This window comes from Amblyomma mixtum, chromosome 3 (assembly GCF_055824585.1).
Source record: "Amblyomma mixtum isolate Tamu chromosome 3, ASM5582458v1, whole genome shotgun sequence".
NCBI lineage: Eukaryota > Metazoa > Arthropoda > Arachnida > Ixodida > Ixodidae > Amblyomma > Amblyomma mixtum.
Window position 1 is genome coordinate 377,446,880 of NC_143014.1, and position 26,012 is coordinate 377,472,891.

The window sequence follows — 26,012 nt, forward strand, 5'->3', positions numbered from 1 at the left end:
TTTAGGTGTGCGCAACAGAGTAAAGAAAGAAAAGTTATGATAAGCTATTTTAAGGCGAGCTAGTTTTTTGAAAATGCGGACGCAGACTGTATCGGTTTAAGAATCACTAGGTCGGCATATTTTCGTTAGTGCTATGTGCAGTATCGAACACCCCATGCCATGAATGAAAATGAAAGAAAATGGTAGAAGTGTTCCAGTCTCACAGCCAGATGAGGACGTTGATTAGGTAGCCGAGTGATATGACTATCTGCACTTGCTGCCAGTCTCTCATCAGCCACGCAATGCCGGTCAGGGTTACGAGTCCCGTAGTCCAACCACCGCTGGCGACCAGCACCCCTAGAGGTCGGTGCCGGGTAGACAGGACCTCGATCACTTAAAAAAAACAGAAAAAGAGGAACTTCTGCATGAACTACTCGGTAGACAAAACAAAGTTGTCTGATTAAAATGAAAAAAAAACCTTTCTGAAAGGCAACCCCTAGACCAACTATTCTCGCTTTCGGCTGGCCTTCGCGTTCGGCGGCGCTGCCCTGAAAAAGCTCAAGAGTTCGTGCTTGTATTGAGGCGCTAGCAGACACCAGGAAAATCGTTCGCTCTCTGCAGGCACCGATCAAGATGAACGCGATTTGCCTTGTCGTTCTACTGTTCAGCCTATTTGCCTCGCACCAAGGGCGGTTGCGAATTCACACCTACACTTGTGCTCTCAACCCGCAAACATTTAATTCGTCGACATCTTTTCGCTCTCCAGCCATCGCCCCCGCTATGTTAGCCTCTGCAGAGAGATCTTAGCCAAAGTTGAAAGCAACGGTAATCATCGAATAGTTTGAGTACTTACTGCAAAATTATGGCACTGAAGTCGATGAGCGATTAGCAAACAGCGCTGCTCAGTAAACTGATTCTACACCGCATGAGGCAATATGCAGCGACATTAAAACTGCGGGCGTTGTACTGATAGGGATTCAGCTGAAGATTGAATGATTGATCGGTTGATTAATTGGTTGATATTTTAAGGGGTACTATGTCCGAGGCGACGGGACAAAAGGCAGATCACTTTTGCCTGACCAAGCCCCGCCACCCACGCATTACTCAGTAGGATGACGTAAGAATACAATTTGCAATACGACATATACAATTTATACAAAAGTAAACAATGATACATCAAGCAGGGAATAAGACAAAAGCATTGTATACTATTACGTTGTTAAAAGAAAAAAAAGGAAGAAGAAGAGGCAATAACAACAGCACGCAAGCAAAATGGTAATACATATTTGTACAGCACCAAATGCAGAAAGTGCAAATAAGGGACATGAAGAGAGGAAGGTTTTTGCATTCATATTAAAGTCATGACGGCCATTAGGCTTATGTGCAAGTTTAGTAATGCGGGGGAGTTTCTTTAGTAAATATATTATTTAGTAAGCAAGGTTCTCAGCACCATAATTAGTTCTCAACAAAGCTGTTCGAAAACTGCTATGCCTGAAATGGTACACTTTTTGACTCTGTAGGTATAAAGCAAAAAATGAAAGCTGACCATGCACAATTCCAATATGAGCATAGGTTACCAGTTTTATTTCAAATATTTAGTATGTTTTCCGCAAAATGTGTTTTAAGAAAAATGGGTATGTATGATTCAATGGATCTAGCAGCTATATGTAACGCAGTGATCTTCTGTTCAAAGCAGGGCAGTAAAGGCGCAAAAATGTATAGCTGCATTGCAAGGCACTCTGCTATCATGACTACACATGGCGTGTTCATTCGTGCCCAATCCGGCATTCGACCAAAAATGTCTCCGGAGATGTTCGATACGCGAATCATATTTGGGCAGCATGCGGCGGCGCACTGCTATTGAAATCTAAAGAAGGAAATATTGTTCCTGAGATGAGGTACTCTTGGTGACGCGTTATGGGATTACCTACACACGCTGAGAGGCCCGCTAGCCTGCCGACTCATTATGACGGTCACTATTCGCACCAAGCCCAAGGTAAACATAGTACACGCTTCTAGATGAGCCCCACCGCAGGCGCGCTGTATGGACTCGCCATGCATAGTCGCGATCTCTGAAATTCGGGTGCCCAGGTGATGCGCCAGTATATTCGGCTGGTGGTCGCGCATCTTCGGTCACTTTTGTCGCCAATTTCACGTAGATCACATGGGCGATGTCGTCAGAAGCAGCGAGTAGAGCCACAGCCACTTTTGTTATGAAGGGTACTCATAAAACACATTTACTATTGCCTGCAAAATTATGGCGCTGAATCTGAAGCGCTGCTGCGGAGCGATCATTGACAAGCACTCTTCACTCCCCCGCACGTACCCATCGTGAAAGTGGCATTCTGGATGCCTCCAATGCCGATGGAGGCGATGAGGCGCCCCAGGTTGTACAGCCAGAAGGTGGGCGCAAGAGCCGTCAGCAGGCCGGCAATAATGGGCAGCGGCATTGAAAACACGAGACTGCCTGCGGCCATACCTGCAACAAGCGAAACGTAGCATTGCTTGCAATAGGGTGTCGGTAATACAACCGACACATGAACAAAGCAATATTTCAGGTTATAGCTACGCTTACATTAGGTAGAAGAGTGTAAGGCGGCCGGATGCGGTTAGGAAATCCTCGAAAATAAGGTCCCGCAGCTGATGGAGGGCAGGGTTAATTTTATTAGAGGTCATGGAGAGAGGGTTGGTCCTTCGGGGGGTGTAGTTAGGCTTGGTTTGGGTCATGGGATTTGTCCTGAAGCAATTCAAGCCACGAAGAACGCCATAGTAAAGGGCTCCGGTAATTTCGACCGCCTGGGGATCATTAACGTGCACTGAGATCGTGCAGTACACGAGCCTCTAGCATTTCGCCTCCATCGAAATGCGATCGTGCAGTCGGCATCGAACTCGCGTCTTCTGGTTTCAGCAGCCTAGAACCACAACCAGTGAGTCACCGCGGCTGCTGTTAGGCTGATGGTGATAATGGTGATGATATGAAAACGACAGAAGCGAGTCAGGACAGGCGCTGGGCTGAAAAAGCTGACCCCAAGCGATTTCGTGTTCACAGGAAGACCTGAATGGAGTGACTTCGCGTCAGCAAGGAGGGCATTGCGAGCTAGGGTGGGAAAGCGACGTACAAAATCGACGCTCACCACTGCTGCCTAAGAGACGAATCTTTCTTTTGTTCATTTTTGTTTACAGAGGAAGAGGCAGCCAAGCCTGAAGGAAGGGAAGCCTGACGAAGCCTGGGCACCATAACACAGTTTGGCGGAGCATTCGAATGATATTGTCACGACCAGAGGGGCCGTGGAGATAGGCGTCGGGAAGAACCCAAGACTGGGAGCCTTCTTTTAATTACAGCAGCAGGTTCCAGGACACCGAACAGAACAAGCGCGCCTCGAGAGCCCACCGCCGCTTCGTCGTCGTCTTCGACTCAGCGCGGAGGCCGCGCGGCGCGTTAGGCGCGTGGCATTATTCCCCCCCCCCCCCCCCCCCGCGAAAGCAAACATCGTCTCGATGTGGAATGGGATATGTACAGGGAGAGGAGGATGAGCAAAAAAAAGAATAAAAATAGGGGTGAGGTGAACTATACAATGCGCGCTAGATGACATGCGGGGAGAGTCAAGTACACACGTGGGGTAAGGGAAGAAAGGTACGAAACGAAGCGTGCATACAACGCTCAGTCACGCGAAAAGTACGGCTTTAAGCGCACTACATGCACGATTTCCGGCCGGTGACGCTGAGGGCCGGCGATCACAGTTCCATGGGGGACAACTTCATAGTTGACGCTGTTCAGGCGGCGCAGGACTCTGTACGGGCCAAAATACCTATTTAAAAGCTTTTCGCACAATCCCTTGCGGCGCACGGGTGTCCACACCCACACGTGGTCGCCCGGCTCGTAGTGCACGTCCCTGTGCCGAAGGTTATAGTGTCGGGCATCGGCGGATTGCTGGTCCTTGATGTGCAAGCGGGCCAGCTGACGGGCCTGCTCTGCTTGTTCCACGAAGTGGCCTGCTTCAGGGGGGAGCTCTGCGTCGCCGTACGGCAGCATGGCGTCTAGCATCATACGGACCTCTCTGCCATACACGAGACGGAACGGGGTGAACTGGGTGGTTTCCTGCGTCGCAGTATTATATGCGAAGGTTACGTAAGGCAAGACCTCATCCCAGGTTTTGTGCTCAACGTCGACGTACATCGAGATCAAGTCCGCCAATGTTTTGTTGAGCCGTTCCGTTAGACCATTGGTTTGGGGATGATACGCTGTTGTTGGTCGATGAGCTGTATGGCTAAGCGCTAAGATGTCACGTAGGAGTCGGGCGCGTCGAGTCGTCCTCAGGAGTAGGGAGCATCGGCCGCACCTCCACCAGTGTCACGACCAGAGGGGCCGTGGAGATAGGCGTCGGGAAGAACCCAAGACTGGGAGCCTTCTTTTAATTACAGCAGCAGGTTCCAGGACACCGAACAGAACAAGCGCGCCTCGAGAGCCCACCGCCGCTTCGTCGTCGTCTTCGACTCAGCGCGGAGGCCGCGCGGCGCGTTAGGCGCGTGGCAATATTATAACACAAAAAAATAGAAACATTTCAACAACACGCCTTAAAACGTACAGCCGTCCACACACACCTATCTAGAGCGCTCGAACGGAGCACTAAGGTGTACATTTGTGTCATTTGCCAGTGGTCAAGGGCTCTAAACTTGATCTAATCTTGCATACACACTCCAATCCATCGTATTTAACTATCTGTCTCTTTAAAAGCGGCATTTTGCCGGCCAGACAGCGGCGGTTGTCATCAGTGCTCAAGCAAGAGCGGCCTCCCAGTGCTCTAGACGTGTGTGGACGACTATAGACATGTTACTTTGGTAGTTACACACACAACAGCTACAGGAATACACAAAGTATACACCAAGAATCAATTAGCCAAGATAATTCTAATTTGTTGTACAAACGTCATCAATGGGCGCAAAATAATAATGTAAGGGGCGATCACTGCCCCACCCTCACTGGCACATTCAACCAACGTGCTATGGTTATTATGAGAGTAGAAATTGAGCGGAAAACTTCGTTTAGAGTGAAGAAAACTGGATATTGTTCCAATTAGGTAATGTTTATTGTTGCTTTTATATATAATTTTGTCCACGCAGAAATCAACATTCAGATTTATCCTGTTACGAGCACAGGGAACCTGGTAAATTAGCGTTTCCCATAATTTGCACGAACTTTTGAATTGCTCTGTTTTGGGGTGCGTGACCACATTTTGACGACATAGTCATTGTTCGGCTGCTTAAACTGAAATAGAAACAGCATGAGGAAGAAATTCAACTGTAAATTATTCAGCGGGCCCTGGAGAATACCGCGTGGTAATCCATCTATATTAATGCCTTCCGCATCCTAACAAAGAAAAAAACACGCACCCAAAAGTTAGGCGTCTATGCTTTTTGAATGGGTGGCGTGCAGCGTCCAAGAATATTGCAAAGATATGTTTCAAGTGCAGTGCATATAAATGAAGTAAATTGTAAAGAGCGCAAAAAAAGACGAAGACAAAACAAGCATGGGAACACGTGTGCTGACTTCCAACTGGTTATTTATTAAGTACACCTAAAGTTATACTTTTCCCGCCAGAACACCCAATAAAAACAAAAAAAAACAACAGAAAGCAACACTGCATCATTGCTGATTCCTATCTTGCTTTCCAGAAAGTGCCCTCTCAAGGAAGGCAGTTTCGCAGCTAGCAAGCGACACTGACGGTCTGTTAACGCATGCAGAACCCTCCTTATCAATGTGATAAGCTTCGACTAACTCTCTTACTGTTTGATCCTTCTGCTTGAGAATTACTGTCGTCTGATGGAGCAAAGCGGTGCACGTGTGTTCGGGTTGGGAAATGTGTAGAGCTAAAATTGAACCGGCTACCTCAGCCAATGAATTACTGTGCTCTCTCAGGTGGTCGTTCAGACATTGTCTTGTGTGACCGACAAATAATCCACCTCATTAATGGGAATCCGGTATACACTGCCTTTGACGCAGTCGACCCTCCTTTCGGCGTATATTGTGGAACACACACCTCCGGCCCTACTCCATAGTAATGGCAAACGCCTTCGTTGCACGCCTCAGCACGTTGATTAATTTTTCTGCGAGGAGAAAACACAGCGTCGACTTTAAATTGTGCGCCCCATTTTTTTCAGGCGGTGCGGTATGGAGTGGATATAAGGAATAACGGCACTGTTCCGGTGCTTAGAAACTTCGTTTTCCTGAAGAACACAATTGGTCTCCGATTTAATTTTAGAAACCATCCTTTCAGATATTGTCAGTAGTAAAATTTTGAAAAACACTAAAGTATATTCTGCCATAATACTGTCAAAAATTATTTCAGCAATCCCTACAAGACGGTGAACTCCCAGATGACTGGAAATTGGGTAAGGTCAAATCAGGCGACGAACACCTTGCACTCAACTATTGACCAATATCATTAACGAGCATTCCTTGCAAGATAATGGAGCACGTCATCCTGTCTCGCCTAGCGAACTTTCTTGAGTCATCTCCTTTATTCAGCTGTGCACAACATGGTTTTGGAAAATACTTCTCTTGCGAAACGCAATTAATAAGTCTTACGAGCAACATTAGCTTCATACTTGATCATGGCAACGAGGCTTACTGTATTTATTTATACTTTCGCAAAGCATTTGACACAGTGTAGCACAACTTACTTCTTTACAAACCAAATAAACTTAATATTGAACATAACGTGCTAAGATGGATTGAGAGCTTTTTCTAACCGATTGCAGTATGTACATGCTAATGGCTTTAACTCGTCATCCATTCCTGTGACCTCCGGCGTCCCACAAGATTCTGCCATAGGTCCTTTGCTGTTCCTTGTATATATTAATGACCTGCCTAACAATGTAACATCTTCAGTAGGACTCTTTGCGGACGACTGTGTCGTTTACCGCGAAATAAAAAATATGAATGAAGTTGAATTACTTCAAGCAGACCTAACCACTATCTCTATCTAGTGTTCACAATGGCAAATGACGCTTAATACGACTAAATGCAAAGTAATGCGATTTTCCAGTCGCGAAAATTCAAAACCCGTTGCCTACACTATTTCTACTTCCTTGCTAACACCCGTGGAATCATAAATATCTCGGCGTCATTCTAACATCAGATCTAACTTGGAAAGCACACGCCAGCTCTATCATAGCTTCCGCTAATCGCATGCTTGGATACCTAAAGCGCAATTTTTACTTTCAACCAGCCCCTGTCAAGCTTCTTCTGTATAAGTCACTTGTGCGCTCAAAATTAGAATACCCTCGCTCTCTATGGGACCCTTTCACCAACACACTTATAAACGCCCTAAAAGCTGTGCAGAATAGAGCAGCGCGTTTTATTGTGCGCCGCTATGATCGCGCTTCCAGTGTCACCAAAATCAAAAATAGTTTGTCGTTAACCCCTCTTGCTCTGCGCAGAAAAATGTCACGTCTGTGTCTGCTTTTAAAATTTACAACATGAGCTCTACTTTTAAAGATGCATTGATCACAACACCAACATATCTTTCATCCCACATCGATCACTCACGGAAAGTTGGCATTCCACGTTGCCGGACAACATCCTGCATAAATTCTTTTATTGCGAAAATATCGTCGGAGTGGAACCACCTACCACCAAATATTGTAGCTGCACAGGACGTTGATGAGTTTAGGACAGTGTTGTCATTACATTATGGTTTACCATAGCCTCAATTGGTTCACTTTGTATTGAATATTGTGTATTTAGCTCTTCCTTTTTTCGTATGCACTCTATTTTATTTATAGCTTTCTGCCATCGTACCCAGTTGCTACGAATGTTTCTACAAATGGTGACATTCTACTACTTATCTTTGTGTTTACTTGCAACGTTTTTCGACTGTTTTTGTGAATTTATTCGTTTTGGTGTTGGTGCTCCTAATTACTCTTTTGTTTCGCTTTTTCGAATCATGTATTTTCTTGCAGCTCGTTTTCTTTTTGCGATCATGCGTATCATTTTTTGCAGGCATGTCTATGTATGCGTTACCCTCCTTTTTGTGACTGTTTCATTTTATATCTATGTACCACTACCCTCAGTAATTCCCTGTGGGTCATGAGGGTATCGGAATAAATAAATAAATGAATAATCTCCCGATCTGCATCTCTGGAAATCTCCGTCATCAAGCCTGGTATTTTCGCCTTTCACAGTTTCCTCGATCAGATGGAAGCATGGCTTGCTGGGAGCGGCGCGAATGCAAGATAGGATGATGCCATCGTTTACCAACTTGGAATTCCCTGGCTGGAAACTGAGTAAGTGCTTGCCTGAGCGTGGCGATTACATCCAGCAAACGTGGCTAGATTGATGCCTCAGTCTTATATTCTACATTCCTATATTCTCCCTCCTCAGTCCTATATTTTCAAGCATAAGGATCAAACACAGAGTTGGTCCAAGCATATCACATTGATGACGGGGGTTTTCCATGCTTTAGCAAACCTTCAGTGTCACTGGTTAGCCACGAAACTACCTTGGGGTCGTGGTCGCCACCTATGAACTTAATAGTGGCGCCCTCTGAAGCTGAAGCGCAGGTAGGGGGTTTGGAATAAATCACTTTGTGTTTGTGTACTGTGCGATGTCAGTGCACGTTAAAGAACCCCAGGTGGTCGAAATTTCCGGAGCCCTCCACTACGGCGTCTCTCATAGCCTCAGTCGCTTTGGGACGTTAAACCCCATAAACAAACCAACCAACCACTTTGTGTTTGGTCCTGGAGCGGAGTGGTCGCCTGGCTCTCTCTTTCTCACGGCCTCCCGGCAAGACAGCACGGGAACGCCCACGCAACATGATGTCAGAAGTGACAGCAGCGTGAAAAACCAGTCTTAAAAGCAGCTCTCAATGACCGCCAACGGCGAACAGGTGCTCCCGGAAAGCGCCAGCAGGCCCAGTGGCTAGGCCTCACTCTGCAGCCGCCAGACGCGTTCGACTTCTTCTGCAACCCTGCAAGTTGGTCTTCATGGAAGTCTCGCTTCGAGGACTATGCCGCTGTCTCCGGACTACGGAACGCTCCGCAAGACGTGCAAGTACGTACGCTTCTGTACTGTATGGTCTAGGAAGCTCGCTCGCTGCTAGACACCTTTTCACTCGACGCTGCCCAGTTAGCCTCCTACGACGCAGTTGTCAAACGCTTCACGGAGCACTTCGTGCATCCCTGTCATGAGCTCTATGAGTCGTCTCGCTTTCACAAGCGCGTTCAACAACCTGGCGAGAGTGTCGACGCATTTTACGCCGAACTGTTCAAGTTATTCACACGTTGCAACTACCCGTCACCGGCGGTGGAAGAACGCTTGGTCCGGGACAGGTTTGTCGTTGGATTGCTTGGCACGCGTCTCTCCGATGAGCTTTGCTGCTCCCCGAAGCTAACTCTAAAAGAGGCTTGGACGCAAGCGCGTCAGTCCGAGGACGCGGACAAGGAACGTTCACTCGCACAGGCCACCTCGCAAAGCATAGTCAATATTGATGCTGCGACTCGGAAGTTTTCGCGACGGCCGGTCGACGACAGAACACGCTCAATGGACGTCAAGTCGGAACGCTATCGTGACACTCCGGTCTGTTTCTTCTGCGGCCGCGCATATCACGCACCCTCAGAGTGCCCGGCAAAGAGCTCTATCTGCATCAGCTGCGGTAAAAGGTAATTTTGCTGACCTTTGCCGCTCCAGGAAGCCGAGACAGGCCAAACTCAATGCTATCCAAATGTATGCTCTCGAGACGCCAGCTAAAGCCAAGCATGTGGATATCACAGTCGACAACTACACAACTCAGTTCAAAGTAGACTCGGGTGCCGAGGTTTCTGCAGTTCCAAGTTACTTCCCCGGATTCCCGGCTGAGCTCGCCAAGGTAGACGCTACTATTACACACTCTTAATCTTGTTCCACTTATGTTCCACATAAAATGAGTCAGCTCACCAGTTTTACTGGAACAAGGAGGATTTTATCTGGATCACGCTTAATTATGTGGAGCAAAAAGAATTTTTCATTTATATTTGTTTTTCTTTATGTGGAACAGGCGGTCCCGCAGCGAACCATGCAGGTTTATGTGGAACTTGCTGGTTGTTGAACTTATTTTGATCCACTTATTTCTGACACGTTCCACATAAGATCTCAGACCGCACGTTTGTACGAATTTTGTACGTTGCTGCATTGCAACCTTTGTCTCCACCCCGCAGTGTAATGCCTCACGAGGATACTGTTATGGGTCAATGCGCTGCTATATTTGCATGAGACAACAGCAACCAAAGGATACAGCCACAGCGGCCAAGAGGCATATAAGTTTATTTCGTTGTTATTCGCACAACAAAAAATTATGCCCCATTTTCTAGTTGCACGAACTCGACATCACAAAGTGGGCGCTTGAATGGAAGAAAAATTACCGATGTTGAAAAAAATGCATGAATTAAATTTTGGAAAATATTTTCCAAGTGAGAATAGCTCCGAAGAGTCGCCTTCAGTTCCGTGAGTATAAGTATGAATTAGACAGTTAAGATGGGAGACAAAAACATAATTTGTACCTCGAACAAAACCTAAATGTGTGAAAGAGCTCTTTCGGTGCCTTGCGGATTCGGTTTTGACGAATACACAATATTATTGGCTCATTAAGGCGAAAGCCTTTAATGTCTCCTCGTTGTCGACAAAAGGTTGTCCGCAGAAGCTTATCAGCAGAGGTGTCATGCTTTTGACGGGTGTCCACCGAGATACGCGAGACAGTTACTGCATAATTTCCTTTCCTCAAATACAATGTTCATTTTCTTCATTACGGCCCCTCTTGCTCTTTCTTCTTTCACTCCCACATCCTCCCTTCCTGTACGGTGCGGTTCCGGTGTCCACCGAGATGACAGAGAATTACTGCGCCATTTCCTTCCCTCTTAAAGTGTTGCGTTCAAAGGGGAAGGCATCGAGCCGAACGGGTGGTGGGGTTCCGTGGACTCCCTGGCAGCGCTGCAACAAGCGGTCGCGTTCAACCCTTGAAGGCGAAGCTTAGGCGTCATTGGCTAGCAGCTAATTCGTAGTTAGTAATTCATCAGTAATTAGCCATTAATCAGTAATTTGTCGCTACTTACAGTAATTAGTACTTAATTATGTGTGACGTCATCCAGTGGTGACTTCACCAGTGCCTCAGAGGCAGTCAAAGTGGTTCGGTAAACGCTTTCGCCTCTACACACTTTAGACAGTCAAAGTGCCCACTGAATTTTTTTTACGCCAACTACCCTAAAGAAACATAATTTGGAATTTGCCAAAATGCTGCAACTAAAGCCAGATTCCAATCTGTCCCATTCATGTTCTGGCCCTTCAAGGTTGTACTTTTTTTCTCGGTATTGTAACGCAAATATATAGGCATGTATGATACAATTGTATAGTCAGTTGGTACACCGAATCAACTGTTCTGATACCATCGTTAGCGGAGCGGAGTAGAAAATGATTTTCAAATGCTCATGATCACGAGGCCTCATTGTGCTAAGTGGTCGATCTCCAGACATAAAACTGGCCATGTTGCAATCATAAACTTCACAGATGTGCTCCACAAATTTCATACACGCTCTACCGAGGGGGAGGGGGGGGAAACTCCCATAAACATATACGCCACTAGAATCGTTTTCACTTAGAGTTGTGGATCGATTCGGCCTCGCCATACAATCAACAACAGCCACGGTTAGCTTCGTTGGAAGAGCGACTGCCCCGCAGATAATGGTGGTCCCGGGTTCACTTCCTGTTCAGGACTGAATTTTTGAAGCGAAAGCCAGGTTTTCAAGAAGGCAACACCACTGAGTTTTTACCCTTGAATTTCCCTTATTGGTTGGGAGAGGTCATGTGACCTACTGACGTCATCACAATCTGCCCACCGTGGCAGGTGGCAACTGCCCCATTGGACTGTGAGCAACCTCCTTACCGTGGTAGGTGGAGATTAAATCGATTATTGGTTTGGTTTGGTTTATGGGGTTTAACGTCCCAAAGCGACTCAGGATATGAGGGACGCCGTAGTGGAGGGCTCCGGAAATTTCGACCACCTGGAGTTCTTTAACGTGCACTGACATCGCACAGCACACGGGCCTCTAGAATTTCTCCTCCAAAGAAATTCAAGCACCGCAGCCGGGATCGAACCCGCGTCTTTCGGGTCAGCAGCCGAACACCGTAACCACTGAGCCACCGCGGCGGCCTAAACTGATTATTGGCCGAGAGGCCACGTGACCTTTTAACTAACCAGCGACGCAGAGTCGCAGGCTTCTCCAACTTCGGCCCTGGACGCGGAGATGTTTTCAACTGAGAAGGAGCGCCGGAAGATGACTTTGTGATCAGACTCAGCGAGTGTGACGACTCGGCTACACGTGCATTTCATCGACGCTTTACCGACAATCCGTTCGGCAGTGTGCGTTGCATTTGTGAACGTAGCCATGCAAAGGAAGCTTTCGCTTCTCACCATGGTTAACCAAAGTTTAAACCACAGCTAGTTTCTCTTCAAGCATCAATTTTTTTTGCCTATTTTTTATTATTACTTTTGCCCCGTGCTTTCGCTGAATGTATTGAGGACGACTACTGCGCGAAATCATTCAACAAGAAGCGCATCATCTGCGTTGCTTGCTTTTGCGGCAGCTCAGTGAGATAACATTAGTGCTTTAATGCACCTGCATTGTATAATTACGATGTGGAAAATCTTCTGGACCATATTAAAAAAACATTCACAGTACTGTGGTCGCAGAGCTGCATCAGATATCTGGAAAAAGGTCTCTAAATGCGTAACGTACTTGCATGTCCGGTCACGCCACGAATCTTACTTGGTTTCTAATCTGCTCTGTTAAATTTCAAGACTATTTCACTTCTGAACATGACCAGGATAGCAGTTATTGACTGTACAAGATGCTTCCAAAAATGTTTAGTTGCTTTGTTCACGTGAATGTTTCATTACGATGAGGACCTCTTCCCGTCTTTCAGCGTCATATTGTGCTCTAGCTAATCAACGTCTTTTCTACGTCCACGGCCACAGCACATAAAAGGCCCCCTATACGCAATAAGCAGGGCACCTTGCAAATTCTCGTAACATTATATATAGGAGGTTAAAACATCAATTTCGTGTTTCGACTCTAAAGTGAAAGAGTTCCATATCATTGCAGCAGAAAGCTTGAATATTGTACAAATCCGTTGCTTTACACATCCGTCAATGTGACCGTAGCTTTCTTTTGATTTCAAACGTTTACCACGATACCCACACCCAAAGCGCAGCAGGGATCGGAAGATTACAATGCATGAGCATTACGCTCGAAGCAGCAGAAATCTTAAAGAGCCACTGACGCTCTTCCCAAGACAGCGGGACTGAACCATGGTAGCGGCGTGCGCATTTAGGTGCCCGAAAAATGCTAAAACAGCTCTATGCTACGCAGTTTTAGTGCATGTTACTGAGCCCAGACGGCAGAAATTACTTCCGCGCCATCAAAAAGTCGTCAACACCGCCCGCACACACAGCCCGTACGGAGCTCGGTAGGATGACGCAACTAACGCTTATGTGCATGCAACGACACCCGCCATGACCCGCGCCGACGGCCCCGGAAAAACATAGCCCCTTAGTAAAGAAAAGTTCCTCCCTTGTGAGAGCAGAGTTTTTCTGCTCGGAACCATTAACACGACCACAGCGCCACCGCTTCGTCAACGGAGGCGCCCGCAGCGTTGATACAATATCTATCTCGCGCGCCACTGGCGGCGAGCTCCGTTAATTTTTGGGTTCGTTTTGTATTCCCCACTACGCCGCGATATTTGAGTACCTTCCGTCAAGAGTGGACGCCGTCTCCTTTGGATTGCTGGAAATTGCTAAAGGTAGGTGGTTTTTTCTTATTTACTGTATGGTTAATTAGTGGCGCATGTGTGTTTGATGCTCCTGCAAGGTTAGTCATTATGCCGCGCCTGTGGGCTGGAGCACGAACTGAGGGTTGGAAGATTTAAGTGCGCACATGTTCGCTACGCACGCGGGCAATGGCGTTGTCAGTTTTGCGGATAGCCCTCGCTGTTCTGCCAGGATCCTCCTCTCGGTTGCTAAAGATATTCCAAGAAATTCTTTGTCAGCTATTGTCAGCTATTACTGCCGTACATTTAGGAATGCTGTTCAGTTGTACGACGGTTATGTTTAAAGAAGCAGGAACTTCTAATTCCAAGGCCGGCGCCGTTCGCGGCCGTTGCGTTCCGCGCGCTTTTTTACGTGTGTGGTCCGGTTTACGCGCTCTCGTCATGGACCTTGTGAATTTGGGATCCGCGACAAGTTTTTGAACGAACTGGACTATGCGCTATAGTTTCCTGTGGTTGTGAATTGCAAGTGCCTGTGCTGGGGGGATTTCAGTACTGGATTTCGAATTACGTTAACCTCGATCTGTGCATGTACCAAGCCTAGAAGGTGCCGGTCGACAAGCACTGAGGCATCGTTCTTGTTCTGAAGTATGTCTACTAGCTAATAGCATTGTTTATATTTGCTTCGTTAAAAAGTTAGTAGCTACGAAAAGGCGAGCGAAATGATCCTGTGCCGCAAGTTTGGTTGTATGGTATCTGGTTTAGTGTTCGTTCCTGTTGTAGCGAATGCGCTAGGAATCGTAGACCTGTTATATAGACGCAACGTAAATGTGATTTTTTTGCGTGCAATGGCATGTTGAACCAGTTGTCAGGGCGATGAGGAAAATGTGATAAAGTTTATATCAATTTGGTGTATTGGTTGTCCCGAGACGCCTAGCATTGTCATCGTGCAGCGCATTAGTGCAATGAGCCTCAGTTGCCTCCTTCTTTGTGAATGTAAATAGGACTAATTCTCCAGAGGTCATACTTTAGTGAGGAAGCCCAACACGGTAGTGACCTCCAAATTTGGCTATGGCCATTTCCAAAATTTGGTTCAGGCCACTCTAAAAATTTGACCTGGCCAATTTGCATCAAAATCAGTACCCAACCATAACTCACTTAGCCCGACGCAATGATTTCTAAATTTGGCTACGGTCATTTAAAAAATTTGTTCCGGGCAATTGCTGCAAGAGCCTGTGCTTTCCCTCTATAATCTGTTTAACAGAGAGTACCCCTCACAATGTTTGTTTAAATGTTGTCTCTTGAGCAGTTTTGTGCACAAATAACCCCTCATTGATTTCGTCTCGGTTTCGATTTCCTAGGTTATTAGTGGCTAGGTGCAAGGTTTAGTGAAAAATATTTTTTTTCCTTTTTACTCTGCTTGCCTGTTTAAGGGTAAAAAAAAATTCGTCCGGCAATCATAATGGACTTTTTACATTTCATACTTTTTACTCTTCCTAGGTGTAGTTGCCTCCCGTGTCCGCTGCGGTGTCTAGCGCCTTCATGTCTCACCAACTGGCCTACACAGCTACCCTCCTAAGTTATGCCTCTGTTTACTCTCCAAATATAGTAACTTAAAAAATAGCAGTTGCTAACGCTGTGCAGTTTATGTATTCTTTATTGTAGCCTCTCCCACTGTAAATTCTTGATGCTGTGGGTTCTTCGATAAATAAATGCACGCTGGAATATGTAAACAGAAAAAGAGGACAATTACGTCCAATATTCCTTTGCAGTGAAATTCGATTTTTACCTTCTTAAGACTACCATGTTGATGTTTGTTTGACAGCAAAAGATGAATTTATTGCCATTAAGATTGAATTTCAAATTTTCCTGCCGCTTTATTCAAAATCATCGCGTGTGCACCAAAGGCTTCATGATCACTGTTTTAAAGAGAAGTATGAAACGCCTAGCCTCCGGGAACAGTACTTGTCATAATTCTGATAAATACCCTTTACTTACGACTTCTGTCGTTAGTAGTGGCATCTCTCTCATTCTTGTGGTTTTTCTACCTTATAAAACTCTGTTCTCAGGCTAAAATATTTCAGGACACTTAAAGGGCAACTGACTACCCTCTGGTCGAAAATATTTTCTACCTCTCTGATAGCGAGGCGTCGTACCTGGAAGGCGCGGCCGCATATATTATTTTAAAAGACTCTTCGCCAAGCTACTTCGCCATGCTCCTCTCCTTTCATTCCCTCCTTGAGATTTTTCTCTCCGGCGCCTCGTCGAGTACGCTTCGCAAGGGAAAATCGCCATTCCTCCTCCGGTGTCTGGCGGAGTGCGTCACATGTCTACGTCATGGCCGCGCCTTGAAAAGAATTCTTTCATTGGTTTTTGCTACCCGGTCTATTTGTAGGGGGGGGGGGCACACAACACGCTGAAGCACACATTACTGGCACTAGTAATTAAAACCTTGTGGGGGCTTGTATGGAGGAAAAAAAACTGAAGGAGCGCGCATGCAGAGGGCTCCCTCGTGGCGTGATCACGGCGGGGGGTGGGGGGGGGGGGGGGCGTGAACCGACTCTCTGTTCTCTGTTTTACTATTTTTTACTGTTTATGAGTAGGGTTCAAAACTGTCGCCGGACACTCCCTCCTCAGTTTTTTTTTTCCTTCATGCGGGCTTCTAGGCAACTGCCAAAACGGAAGGCGCTGCGGAAAGCGTGCGCGACGACGCGACGCCCCGGCTACGCCCACCCTTCGCCCGTCAGTCAGAACGATGCACCAATGGAATGCCTTTAGCGAAAATTTTCTGTATGACGTCAAACCAAAGGCTCGGGAGCCAGAGTAGAGGACGAGGACGTTTGCTTGTGGAAGGAAAGAACGAGCGGGCTTTGATTTCAATTTTTACAGCTTTTCGGGGCACTCATGGCTGCAGTATTTTGCAGAGGTTATTTTCGATGCCTCATCTATGCAGTGGGCTTGTTTTTTAAAAATGTCCAGACCCTACTCAGTTGCCCTTTAAGACTGCCCACGTGTTATGAAGGTGAAAGCTTCCTATGGTATTGCAGTAATGTCGTGTTGAAGGATAATACTCTGTGTGCAGGAACTACGAATACACGTCATGTCCTGCTCCACAATAGCTGAAGACATCACTGGCGTGCTGAGAGGCCGCTGCTCGGAATGTGAGTGTAGTGGCTTTAGGAGACTTGTGGAGCTTCTGAGCCATGAGAGGCTTCCGATTGGCTGGTGCATTTTGTGTGGCCACTCACCTGTCTCACATGGCACTCTCACCAGTGAGTATTACATTCAGTATGGACTAATTGCTCCATCTTTTCATTCATTTTTTAGAGCATTGCTCATTGCTTATGGACAAGCTATGAGTACTAGCAGTAAGGTACAACAGATTAGCCCTCCCTTAAATTCATCCTTTGCGCTTATAGGGACATTGAACAATAGGGCACCGTGCGTAAAACCTATTCTTTTTTGCATAGCATGCTAGAGTTAAGTGTGTAAGAAATGAAAGCAGGCTAATGGTGCCAAGTGCTTGCATGACTGTAGGAGAAAAATATTGTAATTTATATTCGTGAATAGTCTCGTAAAATATATAGTTACATTTGTATACAAAGCTGGTTGATAAATATAGAATTTTTTTAAGGTAAGGCATGCAACGAGGCATTTTCTTATTTTCAACGATTTTTTAAAAATTAAACCATGCAATAACAGATTGACCCTAACACTAAAAAACAACTCGCTTAAAGCACCAATTCATACTACCTGTTATAGAAAAGCTACATTTGACATTCCTCATGTCCTTTATTGTGTTCTACAATATAAACAACTTCAAATACCTTTCATTACTCCAGCATTCGGCCATTCAAGGAGCACAGAAATTGAAACCAGAGACAGACAAGTCTCATCCAGAGAAGCAGGCATCCCAGGTAATATTTGACTAAACATTTCATTTGCCTGTTCTGTGTAACAGCTGGTCTTAAAGAAAGCAGTTGTAAAATACTCTTAACATGCAACCTGCATGTTTTGAATTCACTGACTGTTGTGAGATAAAAGGCACATCATCCTGTCATTACTATGAGTTTGCGGCTTGTATGCATTGCTGCAGCAGCGATATCGTATACAGAAAAAACCTGCATTTTCCTCTTTTTATAATTTCATGAGCATGGTCATTATATGGAAAGTGCAGTGATGGTAGAAGTGGTTACCAATTTTAATTTTGTACTCAAAAGCATGCTGCTTAAGCAATCTAGATAAATGTGGTGTAGAGAGCTCATGTAGTCTTTATGAAATATTGGAGTCTTACAGTGCATAGGTTTCTGCAAACTTGCTTTGTTAGAGTGTCTGCTAGTGTTAAGTGTTGCCACTAGAATTGTGCTGATAACCTTAGAATGTTGTGCACTTATCTTCCTTGGAATTTACATAAGTTATCCCATTAACCACAATTACTTGGGAAGTTTGCCAGCCATTTTTTTAGAGCGATAGGCCTACTACTCCAGGTACAAACCAAGAAAATGCCTCATTCCATAAACGTGACCTTCAAGCTCAACCTAGGTGCAACGTGATTAACCTGTCTAGTGATGTCTGACTTTTAAGTGTTGTATGGTGAAATGGTGCATGACCTGATTTAATGTCCGTTTATGAAAACGTGAGAAACTGACTGCTTATGATTACATCTAAATAATTACAGCCATTTAGTTGATTGTGATTAGAAATTGTACATAATGGCACATCAAGTCATGTACTGTTGCATAGCTTGTGTCAAGTATAATTGCACTGGACTAATTTTAGGCCTTAACTACCATAATTAAAAAATTGTAAATAAAAATTCAATGTTATGCTACAGCATCAAGTCACATCGTTGGGCAGGTTATGTAGAGCAAAATTGCATTGGACTAATTGCAGGTCTTAATTCATTACCTTGTTTATTAGTTAATTGCGATTAAAAATTGAACTTTACAATGTATAGAATGAGGTCATGTTTCATTGGATAAATTTTTGGATTTATTAGTCAGGTTGCATAGCTAGGATTTAAATAAAGTAATTCAAAAACAATATTAGTTGAAAATAAAAAGTTATTTTCCCAAGAACAGCTAGGTTTAAATATTTCTTTTCACGCATTGCTTGCAGAAAATTGGGAACGTTCACTTCAAGCAGAGGCAACCTTGCAAGAAATGACATCCACGCCAATGGGTGATGTACTGGGTTCTGACCACAGCCAGACGTAACTCCCAGCTCCTCCTGCAGTACACCTAAATGAATCCCAAAGTGCATCTACCACAGCACATCTTGAGACATCCCAGCATGAGATGTCTACTGCTCATCATTTGTCCACCCCATCAGGAAGTGGAGGTGCAAAAGAGGTAGTACACCTCTGCAGCTTGTGCAATTTTGTTACTGCCCATATTAGCCAGTTGAGTGCGCATGTGAGAGACATTCATCCTGGTGTTAAGCGTTACACATGTGCTCGTTGTAAAGTGACATTTCGTGCTTTTAAACATTACAAGGACCATTGCAAGGAATTTCATGAAAATGTATTCACCGTTTGTGACCTCGATGCCCACACATCTGGGTCATATAACATGGACAGTGAAATATGCAGTCCACTGTGCAGTGATCAAGAGGCAATGTGTATCACTGAGCAACTTCCACTAACTGAACAAGCAAAGTTATCTGATTTGTGTAGGTTATTAGAAGGTCAGAATAGGTGTGCAAAGGCTGCTATTGATGCTGTTGTTCAAGGAGTGCAAGAGATGTTTCATGCCAGGTGCGTGCATTTAAACATTGGAGATCTCAGCAGTGACAAATCTAGGAAAGCTTTCTACCAGCACATTGGCATTTAAGTCAAACCTTGTGAAAAGCGTCTTAAAAATGGCTGCAAGGCCTATTATGTTCCAATGAAGCAGCTCTTGGAAAACCTTTTCAGGCACCCTGAAGTTCGCAGCTATCTACAGTAGCCTTTTTTATCTTCTGATGACACATACTTCAGAGACTTCTGTGATGGCTTGAGATTCAAGGAACATGCTGTTCTGAGCAAGCACAAAAATTCACTTGCTGTGCTCCTCTATAGTGATGACATGGAGCTTGCAAATCCATTGGGGATGAAAAGGCGCAAGTGCGGAAAACTGACTGTGTACTACATTACCATTGCCAATTTCCCACCATTTGAAAGATCGCGAGTTAACTCAATTTTTTTCCTAGCTGTCGAACATTCAAATGACTTAAAAGCACGGGAAAGTAAAGTAGAATTGCTTGGAGAGTTTGTAGGTACAATAAATGAGCTTTCGTCAACTGGAATTTTGCTTCAGGTAAAGGACGAAGAGATCGAAGTGTATGGGTGCCTTCTGGCATTTGTGGGTGACAATCTTGCATGCCACAATATTGCTGGCTTCAAAGAGTCATTTGCTCCGAACGTTCGATACGCTTGTCGTCGGTGCACTTGTCGCACTTCGGATTTTCCAAAAGTCTTCGTGCACAGAGAGTGTTCATTAAGAACAGACAGCGATATTGCAGCACAAGTGCGGCAGCTATTGCAAGCAGAAAATGTAGCAGAGCGGAAAGAAATATCAGCACCTTGTGGTATTAATGGACCATCGGTGCTTAGTCTAATTGCTGGATTTTCATTACCAGAAGATTTGCTGTTCGATCCAATGCACATTTTGCTGGAAGGCATAATACCAAAAGAAATTTCTTTGTTTTTGCGTTCCCAAGTCCATAACCTGCGAAATTTTAGTTGGAAGCAACTGAATGAGTCTCTGACCAGTTTCAGTTTTTCATCCTCAGTTAGTACCAGTGACTACCCACGATTGTTTGATGCAAGTTTGACCTTAGTGTCATCTGCAAGTGCAGCATTTGTTTTGATTTTGCACCTACCACTAATATTAGACTCCATGTTATCAGTGAAGCTTCTAGGACCAACATCTCAGTGTCTGGTCATGCTCTGCCAAATTGCTCAGATGATTCTCTCTCCAGTACTGACAGTTGAGGCACTAGGAGACCTTGAGTCATTGATTATTCAGCACCAGCGACTGTACTTAAGATGCTATGGTGAAAGTGCCTTCATAACAAAGATGCGTATGCTGCTTCACATGGTTGAACAGATTAAGCAGCATGGTCCAGGTCACCACCATTGGACCATGAGGTACGAAGGAAAAAATGCACTTCCAAAATCAAAAAAGTTTTTCAATTTTAAGAATGTTCCGTATACAGTTAGTGAATTTTTTCAGGTGAACCTCTCCCATTTTATGTGGCATGGGAATGGTCATGCCAAGCTTGGTTTTTGGGGGATCTAAATGAAAACAAAAACGGTGTGCCCTACATGTTCACTGCTGCTTTTGTCCCTGCTGGTTTGCCAGCATCAGAAGTTGGCACACTTGGTTTGTCATTGCAATCTGTTCTATGTGACAATGTCACATTAGCCCCAAATGACGTTATGATGTGTCTTACTGCGTCTGGTATTTCACAGTTCTTTAAGATTGCTACTATTGTTCGCAGTTCAGGCCATGTTTTCTTTCTGTGCTACTTAATGATCAATGTGCATCATGATCCTGAGCTGAACTGCTATGTTTTGAGAGAAACACCCCATGAGACAATTGTCACCAAGGATGCCTTTCTTTTACCATGCCCTATGCACGTCTACCAGCATGAGGCAGGCCTCCGCTGCTTGTCAAGGTATTATGCACAGCTTCCCTGAGTGTGCATAGCAGTGCTTGCATAGAATGACTGCTGTGTTAGGAGGCTACTGATTTTTACTGCTAAAACCTTCAATTATTTTGAATTTCGCTGTATGAACAGCAAGGTTACCGAGGGTGTGGTTCAGTGAACATTTGAAGGTGTTCTAGTGGAGTCATATCCAAAGGAACTTAAACTGCAATGGTAGCAGTGGCTGTGTTCTCATTCTTGTTATGTAGACTCCATTTTACGAATAAAATTTCACCTCTTAAGTGTGCACGAGTACAAATTTTTCAGAAAATTGGTAGGTATGAATGTATTATATCTTTCCTTTTTCATTATACTGCACACAATTTTAGCTGAAAGTGTAGAAGTAAGCAGGAGCACCACAGCAAAATGGAGCTCATAGTCAAAGGCCCCAAGCCCAACAGTCGCCTCAGCCCAGTTTATCATCCACAGCTGGATGGAGGCTGCGATTTGGATGAGCTGGTCAATCTAGGTGTGAGATGGGTTGGACAGGAGGGAAAAGGAGTGGGTTGTCTGGATGTTATCAAACAATGTCGGTTAGGTTGGGAGTGGTTTAGCAGAACGGGCGCGTGGGTGGTCTGGGGTCGTGAATGAAGAGGGCACGGTGAGAAAGGATTTTGTCTGGAGCTGCCTGCAGGTCACTGCTTCGTGTCTCGGGGGGAAAATGTAACGGGTAGACAGTGAAGTAATACACAAGTGTCACGAAACTGGAGAAACTGGAGTCGGCCTGTCAGCGTAATCACCCGAGACTCGGTTAGATAGTTCTCAAGGCAATGCTTAAACGGGCTCATCACTGGGTATCTTCGAGCGACTGGGGATCCAAGTGAGTGCTAATTCGCATGTGAAGGTGGACAGGAGTGGTGAAAGTAGGCCAGGGTACAGGGTGTGAGAAACCTGTTCAGTAAGCAGCAGCAGGCTGCCATATAGTATGTTAGAATATGGACTGTATTGTCAGATGGGGGCAGAGAAGGGTTGAGAGAATGGCCCTGGCTTTCATTCATTCTTCGAGTGTGGTTAGATTTCATGAGTCTAACTGTACCCGCATGGAGGAAAGTAATGATGAGACTTATAATCACTCGAATTTCTTCTTGTGAGTTGGGCTAGTGCCAATGAAGAGCGCGGCAGGTTGTGTCAAAGAAAGGGACAACATGCGAATGAATTCGCTGGATGGGCTCTAGCTGAAGCTTCAACATTTCCGTACTGATTTTTGTGCACTTCTGTATTTCGCGTGGCATAAAGTTTGCTATTATGATAATGTGATTTATATAATTATTTTTTCAGATTACAACAAAAACAGTGCCCAAATCTGGGAATCAGTGGAACAGTCAATGTCTGCCAAAGTTTTCGTTGTACCTCAGCCCTTTAATTTCCGGACAGGAGCTGTCGAAAACAGCACGTCATCAAATGAAAATGCAATTGAGAAATGAATTGATCACGTTCTTGGAGTAAGTGAATGTCAGTTCCTGCTTTGGATCATAATACTTCGTGCTTTGTTGCTGTACTGGCAATTTGTCCTATTTAAATAATATATCATTTTCAGTGAGAACCACTGCATTGAAAGCTCAAACTGCGCGTTAAGGCGATGGCAGTACGCTGCCTTGGGAGAGGCTCTCGCTGCAGCGTATCCCGGCATGCAGTGGGAAGCAGTTCCATCGAGCAAGAAAAGATCAAGTTTTCAGCACGGCTGGGTAAGCTATTCAGGAATGCTTGTTATTTGAAGTGCTCTTGATATTGCAAGGGTAACTGCATGCAATTGCAATATATATTACTATATGATTGACAAAGTAGAATTTTGAAATCTGCTGTAAATATAATGTAAGCTTTGGATGTTCACTTGCCAAACTCGTGTTTAAAGGATTGTACGAAATGTAAGCACTAAATTTATGCACCCAGCTTTTTCATATTACATTGTTCCTACAGGGCAAATTAATGAGCTCTGTGAGCTCAACAAGAAAGACAAGAAAACTACGTGCAAAGAAAGCAGCTGCTGCATCTACTTCTACCAATGCTGATGTTTCTCAGCCAGCTGTTTCTGTAAATGATTCCCTGCTTGAATTGAAGGTAATAGCCTTTATTTGCTTGTAATAAATTGTTTCTACCTCAGTAGCATACCTGATGCTGAAAATGCAGGGTTTTAGATGTTATGCTGGTATTGCATGACCTTGCAGTCACATAGAAGTCATTGTAGCGATATGCAATGCCCTTGAAACTATCATGGGATTTCATTGCACACAGTTTTCGGCTGCCGTGTGATTTTGCTAACAATGCTAAATTGGAATGAATTTTGTAAATGTTTTTGTTCACACTTAGGCACTACAAGATGCTGCGATTGATCCTGGACACTTGAACCTGACAAGAATGAAGGCCCTTCTGTATGCAACATTTGCAGCTCGTAAAGCTGAGCCTCCACAACAGCTGCCTGCCTACTTATTGAATGCAGACGTGGTAAGAGTATGCTATTTAACTTTTGGTTCTTGTCAAGAATTTTGAACAAGATTAATAGCACAATGCAACCTGCAAAACACTTCAGCACATTCCCTATGAGTAAGGATAAACTGTTGTGTTGCTGGTAGTGATCACTTTTCTCAGCGCATGTCACTAGTGGCAGATTCCTTCATCTCTAAAGAGCTAATGCAAGTTGCATTGGAAAACAAGGACGTGGTTTCAATGTAACTTACCCTGGAGCACATAAATGAATCAGCATATATGCAGTGCTTTACAGAAGTGTCATCTGTGCAGGTAATGATCGGAAGTATCTGGATCGTTTTAGTGGCCTTAGCTTACGTAAATATAAAGAAGGCAGAGCATCGATTTTGCATTTTTTAGTTTGCCCTAGCATCTCTGCATTTGGTGTCTTGCTCTGTTACGTCCCTATAGACTCATGAAATTGTAAATATTCTCGATATCTTTGCAAATTATGGGCAGTGTTCTTACGCAGGTCGAATAATAATTTCTTTAAAATAAGTGCTTAAGTTGGTGTTTTTTTTTGCAGCTTGCACTTGAAGCAGAAATTCGTTTTAACGCAACGATGAAAGATATGGAAAAAATGTTAAGAGATGTCCAGCAGTCACTTCACAGGGGAGATTTTGTGGAGCTGGATGGGTATCTTCGACCAAAAAATTCAGAATTCTGTCTGATCACTCAGGTAGGACAGCATCCTTTTGTAATTACTGCTGGTAGATTTAAGCAACAATGAAAATGCATAAAATATTTGGGGTCCCTGGGCAGGACAATAGATATTTCTTTAATACTTAGCTGAAAATGCGCAGTAACCTGTTGTGCATGTTTATTTTATTGTTTAATATAAATGGTAAATTTTTCTTAACAAAAATGCATGGAGGCTAGCATTCAGTTCTTCCACTGCTATAAATAATAGCCCTTGAAATGAGTGTTTACTGGTGTACATTCAAAAGAATGCAAATCATTATAGGCAGTGATTAATGTTTTTCATGCTTAGTTAAAATTTAGTTTAAAATACTATAGACACTTAATGTGTTTTCTTGCTTGTGGTTATCTGTGAGGCATTATTATGCATGAATTACCACCTGGTGTTCTCCTACGACCGCTAAATAATTTACAATCGCATTTCTTTCTCGTGCTGTTTCGGTTTCAACAGCCGAATGAGGGCTGTGACGTCAGTGTGCACTTGCAGGCCATGTGAGACATGAAAAAACTGCAATATGATCACTGCTTCCACCTTCGTTGTCATTCTGGCTCTTGAAGAAGGCTGGCTTCAGCAGTGCAGTAAATTAAAACAAAGAAGCAGCGACTATATGGACGTTTTTCCATGCCTCACGTGACACCAAAGCACTTTTTGACGTTACAGCCATTGTTCAGCTTTTGAAACCGAAACAGCTGGACAGAAAAAATTCAATTGTAAATTATTTAGAGGCCGTAGGCTAATATTACATGGCGATTCATATGTACTAGTGTCTTTCACATCCTCGTTGAGTAATTTAAATCAACATTTTTTGTTTTACATTTGAAATAATGCATCATGCAAATCATCATATCAAGGCAATGAAAGAATTGTTGTGTATAGCCTGGACTGTTTTTGCATTAAAGGGGCGGTGCAACACTGACAGGCCTGTACCGGGCCCCTGTATCATTACTGATGACGGACTGATAATGATCGTCACCACGAAGAACACCGTTGCCATGGCTCCGGGGTCATCCATGGAGAGTGCCCTTATTTTGTGCCTGGCTGTCTACTTCATTTTGGACCTTTCTTATCCCCATGCTTTTGGCCAAACTTTGGGACTAGTTCAGACACTACTGCTGCAAAATGAAAAATTTGATAAAGGGCTGATGTCCTTCAAACTGAAGAGCCTGCTTAAAGTCCTCCGACTTATTTAGTCACAGCCATTTCTGTGTAGTTTATGGTTTTGATATTAAAGGATTGAACGTTTCAGATAAGCTCTAAGGTAAAGCTTAACACAACAAATATAGCATCTTAAGGGACAGCTATCATATTTGAAAATAGCCTCAATTTCCTTCCAGTAATTAAATATTGTATTTTTTGTGGCAGTGAAATAAAGCTTTGATGTATTGGATG

General features: G+C 44.4%; 2 protein-coding genes and 1 pseudogene across 2 annotated transcripts in view; 2 read left to right on the plus strand and 1 right to left on the minus strand.

Moving 5' to 3' along the window:
• LOC149356868 (organic cation transporter protein-like) overlaps positions 1-2,456 on the minus strand; it is a 90,358-nt gene extending 87,902 nt beyond the window's left edge. The window contains exons 1-2 of the mRNA XM_089576451.1: positions 2,306-2,456; positions 204-372 (exon numbers count right to left, since the gene is read on the minus strand). Coding sequence (XP_089432577.1) covers positions 204-372; positions 2,306-2,456 — 320 coding nt within the window. The remainder of the gene's footprint in view (positions 1-203; positions 373-2,305) is intronic.
• Positions 2,457-8,219: 5,763 nt separating this feature from the next.
• On the plus strand, positions 8,220-10,064 carry LOC149356872 (uncharacterized; annotated as a pseudogene).
• Positions 10,065-13,747: 3,683 nt separating this feature from the next.
• LOC149356873 (uncharacterized) lies at positions 13,748-25,945 on the plus strand. Its single transcript, XM_089576452.1, has 9 exons — positions 13,748-13,807; positions 16,854-17,043; positions 17,614-17,688; positions 18,890-18,957; positions 22,739-22,902; positions 22,998-23,145; positions 23,768-23,902; positions 24,450-24,602; positions 25,523-25,945. The coding sequence occupies exons 2-9, from the start codon at positions 16,872-16,874 to the stop codon at positions 25,811-25,813; spliced, it is 1,206 nt and encodes a 401-aa protein (XP_089432578.1). The 5' UTR covers positions 13,748-13,807; positions 16,854-16,871; the 3' UTR covers positions 25,814-25,945.
• The last annotated feature ends 67 nt before the right edge of the window (positions 25,946-26,012 follow it).